The sequence below is a fragment of the Symphalangus syndactylus genome, chromosome 1, assembly GCF_028878055.3.
Source record: "Symphalangus syndactylus isolate Jambi chromosome 1, NHGRI_mSymSyn1-v2.1_pri, whole genome shotgun sequence".
Classification (NCBI taxonomy): domain Eukaryota; kingdom Metazoa; phylum Chordata; class Mammalia; order Primates; family Hylobatidae; genus Symphalangus; species Symphalangus syndactylus.
Genome location: NC_072423.2, coordinates 23,725,830 through 23,743,717, shown reverse-complemented (window position 1 = coordinate 23,743,717; position 17,888 = coordinate 23,725,830). Strand labels below are relative to the sequence as shown.

Here is a 17,888-nt window from a genome sequence, read left to right as displayed (position 1 = left end):
GATAAAAAGAAAAAAATCTTTAAAAAAGCACTGACAGAATGCAGAACATGCTAGGACTTAAGAATGGCAACAGACTTTTTTTTTTTTTTTTTTTTTTTTTTTTTTTTTTTTTTTTTGAGACAGCATCTCATTGTGTCGCCAGGCTGGAGTATACTGGTGAGATCTTGGCTCACTGCAACCTCTGCCTCCCAGGTTCAAGCGATTCTCCTGCCTCAGCCTCCCGAGTAGCTGGGACTACAGGTGTGCACCACCACGCCCAGCTAATTTTTGTATGTTTAGTAGAGACAGGGTTTCACCATATTGGCTAGGATGGTCTTGATCTCTTGACCTCGTCATCCTCCTGCCTTGGGCTTTCAAAGTGCTGGGATTACGGGTGTGAGCCACCATGCCCGGGCCAAACTTCTTGACAGAAACAGTGAACACTAGAAGTCAGTGGAAGAGATCATTCTGAAAGAAAAAAGCTTTGACCTAGAATTCTGTACACAGTGAAAATATTTTTGGGCCAGCCGCAGTGGCTCACGCCTGTAATCTCAGCACTTTGGGAAGCCAAGGCAGGTGGATCACCTGAAGTCAGGAGTTCAAGACTGGCCTGGTCAACATGGTGAAACCCCGTCTCTACTAAAAAATATAAAAATTAGTGTGGTGGCAGACGCCTGTAGTCCCAGCTACTTGGGAGGCTGAGGCAGGGAGAATTGCTTGAACCAGGGAGGCAGAGGTTGCAGTGAGCCAAGATTGTGCCACTGCACTCCAGCCTGGGTGACAGAGCAAGACTCCATCTCAAAAAGAAAATATTTTCAAAAAAACAAAGGAAAAGGAAGACTTTCTCAAATTTACAAAAGCTGAAAGACTATCAACAGCAGACCTGTGCCATAAGAAATGCCAAGCCATTGAGGTAAAAGGAAAAAGATTAACAGGTGGAAATCTGGATCTACATAAAGGAACGAAGAACACTGGAAATAATAAATATAAAAGACTTATTTAAAAAATTCTCTTCCAAGGTAATGTGTTATTTTAGTAAAGATAACAATAGTATATTGTGGGTGGGCAAGGGAGAGGTTATAACCACTGGAGTGCCAGAAAATGGTTAACAACCTCCTCTTTGCCTTGATGGTACCGTTTGCCAATTTCCATGCTGTAAATAGAGCCACAGTGGTGGTTTTCAAGCTACCAACATGATGTCACTAAATGCAGAGCTGGGAATAGATACACGGTAATATACCATTATATAGTATTTCCAACATTAATGTACAATAGATGTATGTATTAGACAAAGTAAAATGTAGTAAAATAATTAGGATGTAATGAGTTTTGAGTATTTATTACTGAAAGTTCAACAACCAACTTGTGAACAAGTATAAACCAACTCATGCATGCCACTGTCAGTAACATGCAAGGAAACAAACAAATGGCAACAATAGCACAAAGACTGGGAGAAGGGAAATGGCAGTGTATCATTCTAAGGTTCTTAAATTGTACATGAAGTGATACAATATTATATTGGTAATGGAAATGGAAGTATATTGTTGTAGTATATACTACTTATGGTGTTCATGAAGTAGTATAATATTACTTGAAGGTAGATTGTGAGTTCAAAATGTATATAATGAACCAGAAAGCAACCATTAATAAGAAAGCAGGAGGGAATGAATTGTTAATATGCAACCAAGGGGGTAAAATGGAATCAGTTAATACAAAACAAGGCATAAGATGAGAAAAAACAAAGAACAGATGGGATAAGTAGGAAACAAAGAATAATATGGTCTATTTCAATTCAAACACATCTATAGTTACATTATCAGCAGTCACATTAATGTAAAAGGAGTAAATTTCAGTTAAAAGACAGATTATCAGATTAAAAAAAAGAGGTAACTGCTGCCTACAAGAAGCCTATTTTATTTTATTTTATTATTACTTATTTATTTAGAGACAGAGTTTTACTCTCGTTGCCCAGGCTGGAGTGCAATGGTGCAATCTCAGCTCACTGCAACCTCTGCCTCCTGGGTTCAAGCGATTCTCCTGCCTCAGCCTCCCGAGTAGCTGGGATTACAGGCACCTGCCACCACACCCAGCAAATTTTTGTATTTTTAGTAGAGACAGGGTTTCACCATGTTGGCCGCCAGGCTGGTTTCGAACTCCTGACCTCAGGTGATCCACCCACCTTGGCCTCCCAAGTGCTGGGATTACAGGTGTGAATCTGTGTGCCTGGCCAAGAAACCAATTTTAAATACAAAGACCTTATAGGTTCAAAGTAAAAAGATGAAAAAATAGAAATGTTGGTAACACTGATTGTAAGAAAAATAGAGTGGCTATATTTGTATTGACAAAGTAGATTTTAGAGAAAACGGTATAATCAGTGATAAAGAAGGTCATTTTATAATTATAAAGCAATCCATACATCAAGAAGATATAATAATCCTAAATGTTTCTGCACCTGAATAGAACTTCAGTATAAATAAATCAAAAGCTGGTAGAACTGCAAGCAGAAATAGACAGTTCCACAATTATAGCAAAACATTTCAATGTCTTTCAATCTTTGAAAGAATGTGTAGACAAAATTATTAAAAATATAGAAGACTTGACTAGCACTCTTAGCGAACTGGACCTCAGTTTATAGAATAATGCACTCTGCAATAGCAAAATACACATTCTTTTCAAGTACATATGGAACATTGATATGGTTAGGCTTTGTGTCCCCACCCAAATTTCATCTTGAATTGTAATCCCCATAATCCCCACGGGTCAAAGGAGAGACCAGATGGAGGTAATTGAATCATGGGGGCAGTTTCCCCCATGCTGTTCTCATGATGGTGAGTGAGTTCTCATGATACCTGATGGTTTTATAAGGGGCTCATCCCCCTTTGCTCAGCACTTCTCCTTCCTGCCACCTTGTGAAGAAGGTGCTTTGCTTCCCCTTCCACCATGATTGTGAGTTTCTTTAGGCCTCCCGTGCCATGCTGAACTGTTAGCCAATTAAAGCCCTTTCCTTAATAAATTACCCAGTCTCAGGCAGTTTTTTATAGCAGTATGAAAACTAATATAAACATTAACCAAGATAAACTGTATTCTGTAGTATAAAACAAGTGTAATAAGTTTATTTTGTTTTAAATTCAGCACTATAGGACAAGGCGAGAACAAAATATTTTAAAAATTAATTCCTACGAAGAACATTCTCTGACCACAATGGGATTAAACCAGAGACCTAGAAAAGAAAGCTAGCTAGAAAATCCTCAAATACGTGTAAATTAAATTACATACTTCCAAAATAGCTATATGTGATAGAAGAAATAAAAAGGAAATTAGAAAGTACTATGAACTGATGAAGAGTTAAAACACAATATACCAGAATTTGTGGGATGCAGTGAAGCAGTGTTTAGAAAGAAGAGAATCTCAAAATTAGTAAAGGATGGACCCAGTGCATTGGCTCATGCCTGTAATCCCAACACTTTGGGAGGCTGAGGTGGGCAGATCACTTGAGTGCAAGAGTTTGAGACCAGCCTGGGCAACATGGTGAAACTCTGTCTTTGAAAAAGAAAAAATATATGTTAGTAAAAGAAGCAATAAGCAACAAGAATGAAAAAAAATGAAACAGAAAAACAACAGAAAATCAGTGAGCCTGAGGAAAGCGGCGAAACCCTGTCTCTACAAAAAGTACAAAAGTGAGCTGGGCATAATGACATATACCTGTAGTCCCAGCTACTTGGGAGGCTGGGCTGGGAGAATCACTTCAGCCTGGGAGACAGAGGTTGGAGATCGCACCACTATACTCCAGCCTGGGTGATACTGTGACACCCTTTATTTAAAAAAAAAAAAAAAAAAAAAAAAAGGAAAAACGTCAGTGAATTTAAAACCTTTAAGAAGCTTAATAAAATTGGTAGTTCTCTAACCAAACTGATAAAGAAATGATAGAAGAATCAAGTTACCAATATCAGGAATGAAAGAGGTGACATTACAGATTCTATAGATACTAAAAGGATAATAAGAATATATGTTCTTTTTTTTAGACAGAGTCTTGCTCTGTCGCCCGGGCTGGAGTGCGGTGGCGCTGTCTGGGCTCACTGCAACTTCTGCCTCCCGCGTTCAAGCAATTCTCCCACCTCCTACTCAAGCCTCCTGAGTAGCTGGGATTACAGGCGTGTGCCACCATGCCCATCTCTACAAAAAAAAAAAAAAAAAAAATTATTTATTTATTGGTTTATTTAAAAAACTGTATTTTTAGAGCAGTTTTAGGTTCACAGCAAAATTGGAAGTACAGAGAGTTCTCATGTACCCCCTGCTCTCACACATGCACAGCCTCCCCCACAAAAATTTTTTTTTAATTAGCCGAGCATGCTGGTGTGTACCTGTAGTCCTAGCCACTCAGGAGGCTGAGGCAGAAAACCTGAGCCCAGGAGTTTGAGGTTACACAGAGCCATGATTGTGGTACTGCACAGTGTGGGCTATGGACCAGGACCCTGTTTCTTAAAGCAAAAAATTATCAATTAAATTCATCATAATCATGTTAGTTGGTGGCAGAAACATCATTTGAGGAATTCCGATATCCCTTTCTGATTTAGGAAAAAAAGATAACTTGGCAAGTTAGGAATAAAAGGAAACTTCCTCAGTTCGACAGTTTGATATAGAGCATCTGTAGAAAATATACAGCTAATAGAATAGTGTTTTATTTGTTTATTTTTGTTTGTTTGTTTTTTTGAGACAGAGTCTCGCTCTGTCGCCCAGGCTGGAATGCAGTGGTGCGATCTCGGCTCACTGCAAGCTCTGCCTCCCAGGTTCACGCCATTCTCCTGCCTCAGCCTCCTGAGCTGGGACTACAGGCGCCCACCACCACGCCCAGCTATTTTTTTTTTTTTTTTTTTTGTATTTTTAGTAGAGATGGGGTTTCACTGTGTTAGCCAGGATAGTCTCGATCTCCTAATCTCATGATCCACCCACCTTGGCCTCCCAAAGTGCTGGGATTACAGGCGTGAGCCACCGCGCCCGGCCACTAATAGTGTTTGAAATGGCAAAAATTTGAATGCCTCCCCCTTAAGATCAGGAAAAAGGAAAGGATGTCTGCTTTCACCACTTCTGTTCAAGGTTGTAGCATTGAGGTAAGCAAAATAAATAAAAGGCATCCACATTGCACCTGTGCTTTTTTACAGAGTAGGATTTATACTACCTGGTTTCACAAATAATTTTAAAGATTCACTACTCAAGATAGTATGAAGGTAGACAAATAGAGTAATGGAAGGACTAATCAATAAATTGACCTATATAACTATTGGCAACTCAGTTTTATTGCAGGTACCAAGGCAATTCAGTAGGAATTTCACCAATGGTCTTAGAACAGTTGATGTAGCCTTTTGCCAAAAATAAAAACAAACATAAAAGAAGACCCAAACCAAATCTCAGCCTTATTTTTTGATTTTGTTAATAGAAATTTTTGCTTGAAATTGATCATAGACTTAAATGTAAGAATTAGAACTGTAAAATTTCTAGAAGAAAATTTTACTGGTCTTGAGTTTGTCGAAGATTTTTTAAGTACAACACAAAAAACACTAACTATAAAAGACTAATCAAATAATTAGGCTCTATTAAAATGGAAACTTTTGCTTTCTGAAAATACTCTCAAGAAAATAAAAAAGTAAGCCAGACTGGGAGAAAATACTTGCAAGTCATATATCTGACAGAAGTGTGGGCACAGTGACTCACGCTTATAATCCCAACACGTGGGGTCTGAGGTGGAAGCATAGTTTGAGTCCAGGAATTCGAGACCAGCCTGGGCAACATAGCGAGACCCTGTCTCTATAAAAAAATAGAAAAAAATTTGCTGGGCATGGTGGTGGGCACCTGTAGTCCCAGCTATTCAGGAGGCTGAGGAGAGAGATTCATTTGATCCCAGGATGTTGAGACTGTAGCGAGCTGTGATGGTGCCACTGCACTCTAGCCTGGGCAACAGCAAGACTCTCTCTCAAAAAAAAAATATAGATAGATAGATAGATAGATAGATCGATAGATCGATCTGACAGAGGATTTATATTAAGAATATCTAAAGGGCTCAACCCAATTAAAATTGAACACAAGATTTGAATAGTCACTTTGGCAAAGAAGATATGCAGATCACAAACTCGTGAGAAGATGATTAGTCATTAGGGGAATGCAACTTAAAACCATAGGGAGATAGCACTACACATGCACTAGAATGGCTAAAAGTGTTGACCGGGGGCCAGGCGCGGTGGCTCATGCCTATAATTCCAGCACTTCAGGAGGCCGAGGTGGGTGGACCACCTGAGGTCGGCAGTTAGAGACCAGCCTGGCCAACATGGTGAAACCCCCTCTATACTAAAAATACAAAAATTAGCCGGGTGTGGTGGTGGGTACCTGTAATCCCAACTACTTGGGAGGCTGAGGCAGGAGAATTGCTTGAACCTGGGAGGTGGAGGATGCAGTGAGCCGAGATCGTGGCATTGGACTCCAGCTGGGCAACAAGAGCGAAACTCTGTCTCAAAAAAAAAAAAAAAAAGTTGACAGGGATGTGGAGCATCGGGAACTCTCTGCACTGGTGCTGGGGATGTAAAATGGTACAAACCAGCCATTCCAATCCTAGGTATTTACCCGAGAGGAATCAAAACATTTGTCTATACCAAGACTTGTACACCAGTGTTCTCTGTCAAAATAGAAAGAAAAAAGACTGTAAACAATTCAAATGTCCATTAGCAGATCAATGGTTAAATTGTGGTATATTCATACAATGTAATAGTACTCAGGAACAAAAAATAATGAACTCTTGCAACAACATGGATAAAAGTGACAGAAACCAGATCAGCAGTTGCCTGAGCGTGGGAGGAAGTCTGGTGGGGGTATAGGGGGAGGAAGAAATCACAATGGGACATGAGGAAACGGCAGTGATCAATATACTTATTTTCTGGTGACGGTTTCATGTGTGTAGATACGTCATATTTTATACTTTATGTAGTTTACTATATGTCTTTTATACATTAATAAATCTGTAAAAAAAAGTGGACGATTTTTGAAAGGTGGATGTTTCTATCATAGAAAGCATTTTGCAAAAACCATTCATGTCACTAGAAAAATACTTCACAAAACAATGACTTTTTGGCTCTGAAAAAAATGACAAGGTCTTACTCTGAAAATAAATGTTTAAACCATTCAGGATGTCAAACAACCACAACAAAGGCACACAAAGTATGTTGCTTCAGTTTTCTTAAAGTTTTACTTACAATGGACCACACCCCTACCCCCCATTTTTTTTTAACAGTGGTCAAATGAGCCAATATATACTTTCTCTTTTTTTTTTTTTTTTTGAGACAGACTCTCGCTCTGTCACCTAGGCTGGAGTGCAGTGGCACAATCTCAGCTCAGTGCAACCTCTGCCTCCCTGGTTCAAGTGATTCTCCTCCCTCAGCCTCCTGAGTAGCTGGGACTACAGGTGCCCGCCACCACGCCTGGATAATTTTTGTATTTTTAGTAGAGACGGGGTTTCGCCATCTTGGCCAGGCTGGTCTCAAACTCCTGACTTCAAGTAATCTGCCCACTTCAGCCTCCCAAAGCGCTGGGATTACAGGCATGAGCCACTGTGTCCAGCCCAATATGTACTTTCTCAAATAATTTACTTTTTGGTTAAGATGTTAGTTTTGGCTTTCTGATGTAAAATTGTAAATACTTTAAAAACCAATGTATGTATGTATATATATCTCAACCAAATTATATATATTTATACATATAAATTTATATATATTTGTCTATATATAATTATATATTTATATATTCATATAATATATTATATATTAATATTATATAATATTTTATATGTATTATATATAAATATATATTATATTATATATATTTTAAAGACAAGGTCTTACTCCATCTCCCAGACTCTGGAGTGCAGTGGCACAATCATAGCGCACTGCAACCTTGACTTCCTGGGCTCAAGCAGTCCTCTCACCTCAACTTCCTGATTAGCTGGGACTACAGGTGCCTGCCACCACTCGCAGCTAATTTTTTTATGGAGACAGGGTTTCACTATGTTGCTCAGGCTGGTCTTGAACTCCTGAGCTCAAGCAGTCTTCCCACCTTGGCCTTTTAAAGTGCTGAGATTACAGGCATAAGCCACTGCACCCGGCCCAGTTACATTTTTAATTATAACAATTACAGTAGACCTATCACTATAATACTCAGCTTTTTTATTGGAAAAAACGTCTATCAAGATAAATATTATCTGTCTAAATAGTTTGCTAGGTAGGCTAGGCCTCCTGAGATAGGTAAACTATGTGAAGGAAGAGATAAAAAAGATCAAAGACAAAGTAACAAGCCAATTAAAGTAGAAATAATTTTGTAAGAGTAAATTCAGCTATAGGAGAAATTAATTTTAAACCACCACTTCCTCATGTTTGGAATGTGATTTAAAGAAATGGGAATAGGCTCTTGTTATTGAGTGATTTCACCATCCTTTATTCTCATGGGTATGGTCAAATAAATCTACTACAGTTATCTGCCAAATCTGATGTCTGCGTATATTTATTTATTTTTTCTGGAGGTCCATTCCTTTCATCATATTTTTAAGGTAGCTTTATATGACATGAAAAGATTGAACTAGCTTACTTACGGAGATGACAATTAAAATCCTGAATTCATGAATGTGAGGAATACATTTGTTAGAAAATAAGCTGACCTTGGGGAATGACTTATTTTATTATTTTAGATTTATGGTCACAAAATATAAACATCTATTTGTGGTTGCTGAAATGCAGGTCTCAGGCCTTGGCTACCAATATTTCAAATCTAGGGCTGTGGTAGTAGACAGAAATCTAAATGACACTAATATATATGTTCCTCGGACTACATTTTTAGAGGTTTTACTTTATATGGTTTTTGGACTACATTTTTATAGATTTTGCTTTAAGCAATTTGGCGCAGAGAACATTTTCTTGATACCTCTAGCATCTGCATAGTGGCTTATAATGGACATTTCATGCTCTTTTTTGCTCCCTCTTTAAAAAAAACAACTTTACTATGTGAAATAAGAACTGTCGTTTTGGTGTGGGAGGAGGAGCATTGAGTATGTAATCAAGATCCAGAGGCCGTCTGGGCGCGGTGGTTCATGCCTGTAATCCCAGCACTGCGGGAGGCCGAGGTGGGTGGATCACAAGGTCAGGAGTTTGAGACCAGCCTGGCCAATATCGGGAAACCCTGTCTCTATTAAAAATACAAAAATTAGCTGGGCATGGTGGCGCACGTCTGTAGTCCGAGGTACTCAGGAGGCTGAGGCAGAAGAATCAATTGAACCTGGGAGGCGGAGGTATCAGTGAGCCGAGATCATGCCACTGCACTCCAGCCTGGGTGACAGGGTGAGACTCTTGTCTCAAAATAAATAAATAAATAATAATAAAAAAAAAATCCAGAGGCTCTAGTTTGACTCGTCAGCATTGTGCTGTAATTTTCTTTTCTTTTTTTTGAGAAGGAGTCTCGCTCTTTCACCCAGGCTGGAGTGCAGTGGCGCGATCTCGGCTCACTGCAGGCTCCGCCCCCCGGGGTTCACGCCATTCTCCTGCCTCAGCCTCCCGCGTAGCTGGGACTACAGGCGCCCGCCACCTCGCCCGGCTAATTTTTTGTGTTTTTAGTAGAGACGGGGTTTCACCGTGTTAGCCAGGATGGTCTCCATCTCCTGTCCTCGTGATCCGCCCGCCTTGGCCTCCCAAAGTGCTGGGATTACAGGCGTGAGCCACTGCGCCCGGCCAGTGCTGTAATTTTCTACGAGTGGGCCCGTGCCTGGTTTTTAAATAGACTAGTATAGATCACCTTACCTACTATGCGCCAAGTGCGTAAGTAAAATAGAAAGTATATGAATATGTTTTCAAATCACTCTCTGTTGTCATGTTTCTGTCTCAGCTTGAAATGTTTGCTTTTGCTGTCTATTTTTCCTCCTGGATTATGTAAAAATGTCTTAAGCCTGTAGGGAATTAGCGTAACATTTCTAAAGTAAAAGTTACAACTGACCCAGCTTTAAACTGGCAGACATGAGTTACCTGGGTATTGTCAGTGTTTATATTAGAGAATAGGGCAACTGGAATTCCTCTGAGTTGAGAATTTAGAGAATCGGCAGGAAGAGCAAAAATATTCCTTGTGTCATAGAACAAGGAAGTCTGATAAAAAGGAGGGTGCAGCTGGGTGATTGTCTAGGTATATATTACCTCATTCATCTCCATATTCCCCAGGGCCCACTTAGTACACAGCCACGTCCTAAGGATGTGTCTGATCTAGGACACGCAGGGAGAGGACAGACAATAGGGATATTGAAATTCATTCAGAGCAAGACCAGAGGGATTTGATTCATACTGGGATCTTTAGGGTTTTCCAAGGACAGGCTGATGTGACTGTTGGGCTCCAGGATAATTCAGAAGTCTTGGGAATTTTTCTGACTAGGGAATAAAGAGTCAGTATCTACTGATGTATCCATACTCTTCTGTTAAAGATCCCTTCTGGCCTTTGTCCAGTCTGTCTGGTGATTTGCTCTGGGGCTTTCTGTAGGATGTATATAGAGTTGGAGAATTGAAGGACCAGCCCTTATGTACTCCTGTTCCCTTTTCTTCCAGTCTCTGGTTCTTCATAGAACTGCATAAATGTGACAGGTTAACAAGTATTCTTGAAGCCACTCTCTGATGGGCTGAGTAAAATGCCTACTTCTTTGCATTTGTGTGTGTGTGTGTGTGTGTGTGTGTAGATCAGATCCCTTTTTAGCATTAGTTTATTAACTCAAGGAAATTGGAGTTTGGAAACCCAGTTGCCTATTGTCCATTGTTTTTAGTCCTTCACTTGCTTTTCATTTTTATTATTCTTTGTCTTTTCTCCTCTCTTATTTCTTCCCCATAGGAAGAGTCTGTCATATAGTAAGGAGCTCTTAGACTGGAAACCCAGGCATCTTCCTCTCTAGGTATAAATGAACTTGTGCAGAATGGGACATGCGAATCACTGTGTCTGATCCATCATTGGCAGCCCTTGGCCTGTCACATCACACATCTGTTTTAAATAATCTTCTGGGCTTCCTTTTTATTTGTGGGAAAACTAACATGGGGTAGACAAACAATACAGTACCTTTCCAGCGAGAGCTCTAACAGTGTAGCTGTTTGCTGGGCACCTGGTTCAAGTAGCTGAATTGCTGTTATACTTCATCCTGGCCCAGCCTCAGCAAAATTTTGTAGTGTGAAGTATTTATTCTAAAACATTTTGATATGGGAGAAAGAAGAAGTGAAATTCAAACCTGTGGCTTATTTCCAACCATCTGTGCCCAAAGTATGTATTGGGAAGGTTCAGATACTCTTTGGAGTTTCTTGTTGTTTATTTTTAGAGCTGTAGTTCTTCCTGTTCCCTGTCTAATAGGTATTAGACATGTATCAAAACCACTTGGTATTTATGTTGATTTTTAATATTAATAAGAATATAATTTATCTTGAACCTATTTCTTTTGCTAGCCCTTGGCAGCTAGTCCAACTTCTAAATAAATATGTTATTCCTGACTGGGGTCCTACTATAGTACACATATCTCTTATTAACTTATCTCTGGGCAGAGGCTTTGGTACTCTGAAATTATCTGTTCAGTATCTAGAAATGGGGAAATACTTTTCTGGTTGCTTATACGACTGTCACTATGTTCGTGTCAATCACACTAGTTCTCCCATTAAGTTGATAGGACTTGCTTAACTAATTCTGCCAAATTCATTTCCATTTGGGAAGTAAAGACTCTTCAGACCTTTCTCAGATCTCTTTCTGTCTTTCAGCCTCATTGCTTATTTCTCTGTCTCTGTGCTCCTAACCATGAGTCATAAGCATCGTATGACCCATTCTTCATGGATTGCTGGGATAGTATTTCTAATAGGAAATAATAGTGTTTTTTTAAGAAAAATATTTATTTTCTAATGTTTCCTTTACAGTAAATATACATTGAATATCTGTAGGAGGAAAAATATCTGCAATTAACTTTATTAGATTGATTAGTTTTATTAAATGTAGGATGTTGGATGTTATTTTCCTATCTCAGGCTATAATACTTTCTTCTTAGTGTATTAAATTCTAACCATTCATAAACATCGTGAAGTCTTTTCAAATGTAAAATTAAATTGTGAAAGATATGCAAGAAAATAAAACTCCAAGCCGGGCACGGCAGCTCACGCCTGTAAGCTCACGCCTTCCCAGCACTTTGGGAGGCTGAGGGGAGCGGATCACCTGAGGTCTGGAGTTCGAGACCAGCCTGACCAAAATGGTGAAACCCCGTCTCTACTAAAAATACAAAAAAATTAGCCATGTATGGTGGCCGGCACCTGTAGTCCCAGCTACATGGGAGGCTGAGGCAGGAGAATTGCTTGAACCTGGGAGGCGGAGGTTGCAATGAGTCGAGATTGTGCCACTGCACTCCAGCCTGGGTGACAGAGCAAAACTCCATCTCAAAAAAAAAAAAAGAAAAAGAAAACTCCAGTTAAAACAAAGAGTTAAAATGGTGTTTTCCTACGATTTTATGGAAAAGGCTTTTCACTTAATGTTAAGTGTACGTGTGGAGATATAGTTCTTACCATAATTCCATTACGACAGTTGTCATCTCAATTATAAATTAGATTGAATTTATAATTTTCCCTTGAATTATTCCCTTGTTGTCCAGTTCGTATATCTGCTATGCAGATGAGTAGGAAAAGGGTCCATTTTAAAAGAATAACATGTTTGCTTGTGTTTATTTCAGGAAAACCTCACAGCACGGGTAGCTCTGAACGAATTCAGCTCTCAGGAATGTATAATGTCCGTAAAGGCAAGATGCAGTTGCCAGTGAACCGATGGACAAGACGCCAAGTCATCCTATGTGGGACCTGCCTGATAGTATCATCTGTGAAAGACAGCTTGACCGGAAAGATGCATGTTCTGCCACTAATTGGCGGAAAAGTAAGTTTGTTTGTTTGTTTATTTATTTATTGAGTCAGAGTCTCACTCTGTCGCCCAGGCTCGAGTGTAGTGGCATGGTCTCAGTTCACTGCAAACTCTGCCTCCTGAGTTCAAGCGATTCTCCTGCCTCAGCCAGGATTACAGGCATGCACCACCAAACCTGGCTAATTATTGTATTTTTAGTAGAGATGGGGTTTCACCATGTTGGCCAGGCTGGTCTCGATCTCCTGACCTCAAGTGATCTGCCCACCTCGGCCTCCCAAAGTGCTGGGATTACAGGTGTGAGCCACCTCACCAGGCCGAAAAGTAAGTTTAAAACAAGCAAAATACTAACAGGTTTCCCAACATCAGTAAGGACCTTACTTTGAGCCATTTCTGTGATATGGGGTAGATGATTTTTGTCTCATCTGAGGTCTTATTCAGTTCCTGTTGTGGGTGTTGTCGGTTGGTGGAGCTGTGGGGAAAAAACAGTGCCATTGGCTCATGTGAGGCCTTGATGATTATTGCTTCATTAGTTATGTGCATTTTACCTACTGGACAGAAAATAGGTAGAATTTTATTGACATATTTCAGAGTTTAGGTGATAAATTCATTACTTATGAGTTGATATCTTAAGCATACATTTTCTAGTAGAGTATACTGATCCTTAATTTCGTGAATTTAGAAACACTGACACATGCCGAGGGTTTGAGTCTATAGTGCTTAAGTCTTTGACCACATTTTCCCCATCTATGTTTAGTGACCAGTGGGGTTAGCATTTTTAGTTTATTAACTGCCTAGTTATAAATTTTGAATCTTAAATGTTTCTCATTTCGGAGAAAATGTGATGCAACTGATATATTTTTGACATTACTGATTTCTTTGCTTTGGGTATGTTAACTATTTTATTGCTATTATTTATAAAATAGAACCAGATTACCTGGGAAAATGTTACATTATTTTCTTTGTCAGAGTTATTTATAAAGTCCCAAGCATTGGTAAGGTTAGCATCACCATAGTTATATGTCAGTATTTCTTGATTTTTAAGTGATATGTTAATAAATGGAAATTAGGATTTGGATGAGAAAATGGGTCATTGGACATTGGGGCCACATTAAACAAATATTTTCTTTTTCTTTTTTTTTGAGATGGAGTCTTGCTCTGTTTCCCAGGCTGGAGGGTGGTGGCGCAATCCCAGCTCACTGCAACCTCTGCCTCCCGGGTTCGAGTGGTTCTCCTGCCTCAGCCTCCCAAGTAGCTGGGACTGCAGGCACATGACACCATATCCAGCTAATTTTTTTGTATTTTTAGTAGAGAGAGGGTTTCACTGTGTTAGCCAGGATGGTCTTGATCTCCTGACCTCGTGATTCACCCACTTTGGCCTCCCAGAGTGCTGAGATTACAGGCATGAGCCACTGTGCCTGGCCTAAGTAAACCATTTGTTAATTGGTTGTCTAAATGTCTGATCTGTTTCAAGGGTTATAAGTGAAGGAATTAAGACCAGATATGTATGGTAATAAATGGTTTTGTTGTTCACTGCTATGTAGCAAGCACATTCTTGTAGTCTTTCCTTACGAATAAATAGCCTATGTTAGTTTTTTCCTCTCTATTCTAGTTTCAAGAAGGCTAATACTTGATCATTTTCAAAAATAGGTTTTGGTCAGGCTGTGCAAGATGCATTTAGATCGATTTTAGTCGTTCATTTGGAAACCAATGTTGCTTAACTTTTGTCGGAGCATTGAAGAGTTAGTGAGTGATATACTAAGATTTTGCCCTGTGGACGGATGGATTACTGAAAAAATAATCATCTGTATTACCACCATAGGTTATTAAAAATGCATATTTAATGTTTGATGCTTTGTTAGGTCAACAGTCTCTCTCTTTGTGATGCTGGGTGTTTGCATAGGCAAATCTAATATAACTATTTATTCAGTATCCTCTTTGGGGAAGGTACTGTGCTTGGCACCCCAGAAATACCAACATAGCTAAGTAACCCTCCCTGCCTTTGAAGAGCTTATAATTTTGTATCAGAAGATGAAGCAGGCACAATGATATCTGTTGTAAGAAAGGTGCAGGAAAGTACTGTGGGGGATTAATGGAAGGGGAGATTACATTTTGTCGGGTAAGAGGGAATTTTGTAATGAAAGAGGTAGCAATTATGATGGAATTTGAAGGATGAAAAGTCTTTTGACATGTGAAGGAGATGGTCAGAAAGATTATTATGCTCATAGAGGCAGAGGCAGGAAAGCACATGGAATGTTCAGATAAGGTCAGCAGATCCGGTTATAATTAGCATTTTCATTCAGTACCAGAGACTTGTCCTGTTTCCCAGGCCTGTTACTGGATGGACTTCTACCACTGAGTGAATTGAAAGTTAATAGCTTCCTCTTTTCACAAGCAAAACTTGTAAAACCTGTTTTACGCTATGCCTTTAAAAAATAATTGACTACATTGAAAAATTGAGTCTTTAATATCCGTTGACTGAGTTAGGGAAAAATAATTGATTTCTTGCAATTTGAGCTTTCATTAATTTTTGTCTGTTGTTTTTTTTTTTATCCTGTTCTATTGTTAAAGAAAAAAACTGAGAGTATAAATGAGTTTTATTTTTGCTTTTTAATTTGGATATAGAAGAGCTATAGATTTAGAAATAAGGTGTGAGATAGACTGGTCATAACCTAGTTATAATTGTTGTGGTTTCATACCACATGAGCATGGTCATTACTTTACCTATATGGCTTTGCTGTTAAATAAAACTCTCAAAATTTAGTTATTGAAAGAGTATGTAATAGATACATTTATCTTATGCAGTTTAATGTTGTATTTAACTTGTCCTATAGAATTTAACATAGATTTTTAAATAATGTATTATTACTATTTTTTTTCAAAGACAGTCTTGCTTTGTCGTCCAGGCTGGAGTGCAGTGGTGTGATCTTGGGTCACTGCAATCTCTGCCTCCCGGGTTCAAGCGATTCTCCTGCCTCAGCCTCCTGAGTAGCTGGGACTGCAGGTGTGCACCACCATGACCGGCCGATTTTTGTACTTTTAGTAGAGACGGGGTTTCACCATGTTGGCCAGGCTGGTCTTGAACGCCTGATCTCAAGTGATCCGCCTGCCTCGGCCTCCCAAAGTGCTGGGATTCAGGCATGAGCCACCACGCCCGGCCAGCTAATATTGTATTTTAATTAATATTTGTTAAATTATGAAGTATAATAAATTGAAGAATTGTCAACCACTACTGAATTTAGGAACTATGGGGATATCAATACCAGTGTTTCTTCTACCTGTGTTCTCTTTACATATGTCTCATTGCCTCCCCTAGCCCTAGAAGGATTCACTGTCCTAGAATGTGCATTCCTCATTTTTTCCGTTTTTGAAATGAGTTTTACCATGTATCTATTTTGCTTGTTTTTTGATGTGTATAAAAGTGATAAATTGCTGTGGTCTTCTGAAATTGAATTTATTCACCTAATACAATGTTTCATAATAAGATTACATGTTACTTATGTGGTTTTCATTTTTCTATAATGTCTAGTCTAAACATTCCACAATTTTCATAATTTCTTAAGTATTTTTCCTGCTAATGGACATTTGGGTTGCTTTCAGTTTGTTGTTGTTATAAACAGTGCTGCTGCTATAGTCTTATGTTGATATGCCTCCTGGTATGCAAGTACCTTTTCTAAGACAGTAGTTTGCAAGTGGAGTTACTATGCTGGAGGGACATTTGGTTATATGTAGGAATGTTTTGATGGTCAGATGATTGAACAGTGAACATATCAGTTAATATAAGCTTAAGTAATGCCATGGTAACACCCCTCTTTCCCCCCCAATCTTAGTGACTTGTCATAACAGTTATTTCTCACATTGTATGTCTGTTGTGGGTCAGTGGGGTTGGGGGATGGGAGTTTCTTTTGTCACACAGTTGTTCAGGGACCCAGCCTGATGAAGTCTTGGCTCTTTTATACTTCCCTTTGTTGTTTTGGCAAGGGAAGAGGTAACTGGAGCATCATTCATGGGCCTTATATGTTTGGATGCAGAAGTGACACATGCCACTTCTCTCTGTGGCTCATTGGCCAGAACCAGGCACATCACTCCACCTTAATTGCAAGGGGTCTGAGAAATGTGGAGTAGATAGAGTGATTGGTGAATAACATTATCTTTGCTGCAGGGGACACTCTTGGCATTTAAAGGCAGAGGCAGAGAGATTAAAATATCATGCAAAGTATTAGAGAGTTCTGCATAGGGGGCAATGAAGAACTATTCAATCCACAATTCCTATAATGACTTCCTTGAGAAATACTACTATTGGGTATACACTTTGGAGCTCAGTTACTAGGCTCTGGGACATACACACATTTACTTAAGCATGATGATACCGAGTTGTTTTTCAGGGTCGTTGTACCATTTTGCATTCACATCAGTGTACAAGTGTTGTTTCTCCACAATAATGACCATGTTCATTATTCCCAGAAGTTTCCTCATGTCCCTTTGTTCTCCTTTCCTCCCACCCTTTTATTTTCCTTTCCTCCCACCCTCTCCCACTCCTCTCCATCTCTAAGAAACCTTTTGTTTGGTATCTGTGAATTTGTTTACACAACATTTTTTTAAAAAATCGTATTTTCTGTTTGGTTTATAGAAACACAGTTGGTTTTTGAGTATTGATTTATCATCTTGCTAAATGTTTTGGTTTATTCTAATATGATGCCTATAGGTTTTTTTGTTTACTGTATAGCTAATCATATAATATTCAAATGATGACAAGTTTCTTTCTTCCTTTTCTTTGTCTTACTGTTACGGGCAGGAAGATCTAGTACAGTGTTGAATGGAAACAGTAGATACTTATCAATGATCTTTTTTTTTTTTCTTTTTTATTTTTGAGACAGTCTCTCTTCATCACCCAGGCTGGAGTGCAGTGGTGCATTCTCGGTTCACTGCAACCTCTGCCTCCCAGGTTCAAGCCATTCTCCTGCCTCAGCCTCCTGGGACTA

The 17,888-nt window shown here is 39.1% G+C and overlaps 1 protein-coding gene across 1 annotated transcript in view; it reads left to right on the top strand.

Moving 5' to 3' along the window:
- The window catches only part of PHLPP1 (PH domain and leucine rich repeat protein phosphatase 1), a 262,022-nt gene that overhangs the window by 103,092 nt on the left and 141,042 nt on the right, over window positions 1–17,888 (top strand). Inside the window, exon 2 of the mRNA XM_055297160.2 lies at window positions 12,728–12,924. Within this exon, the coding sequence (XP_055153135.2) occupies window positions 12,728–12,924 (197 nt within the window). The remainder of the gene's footprint in view (window positions 1–12,727; window positions 12,925–17,888) is intronic.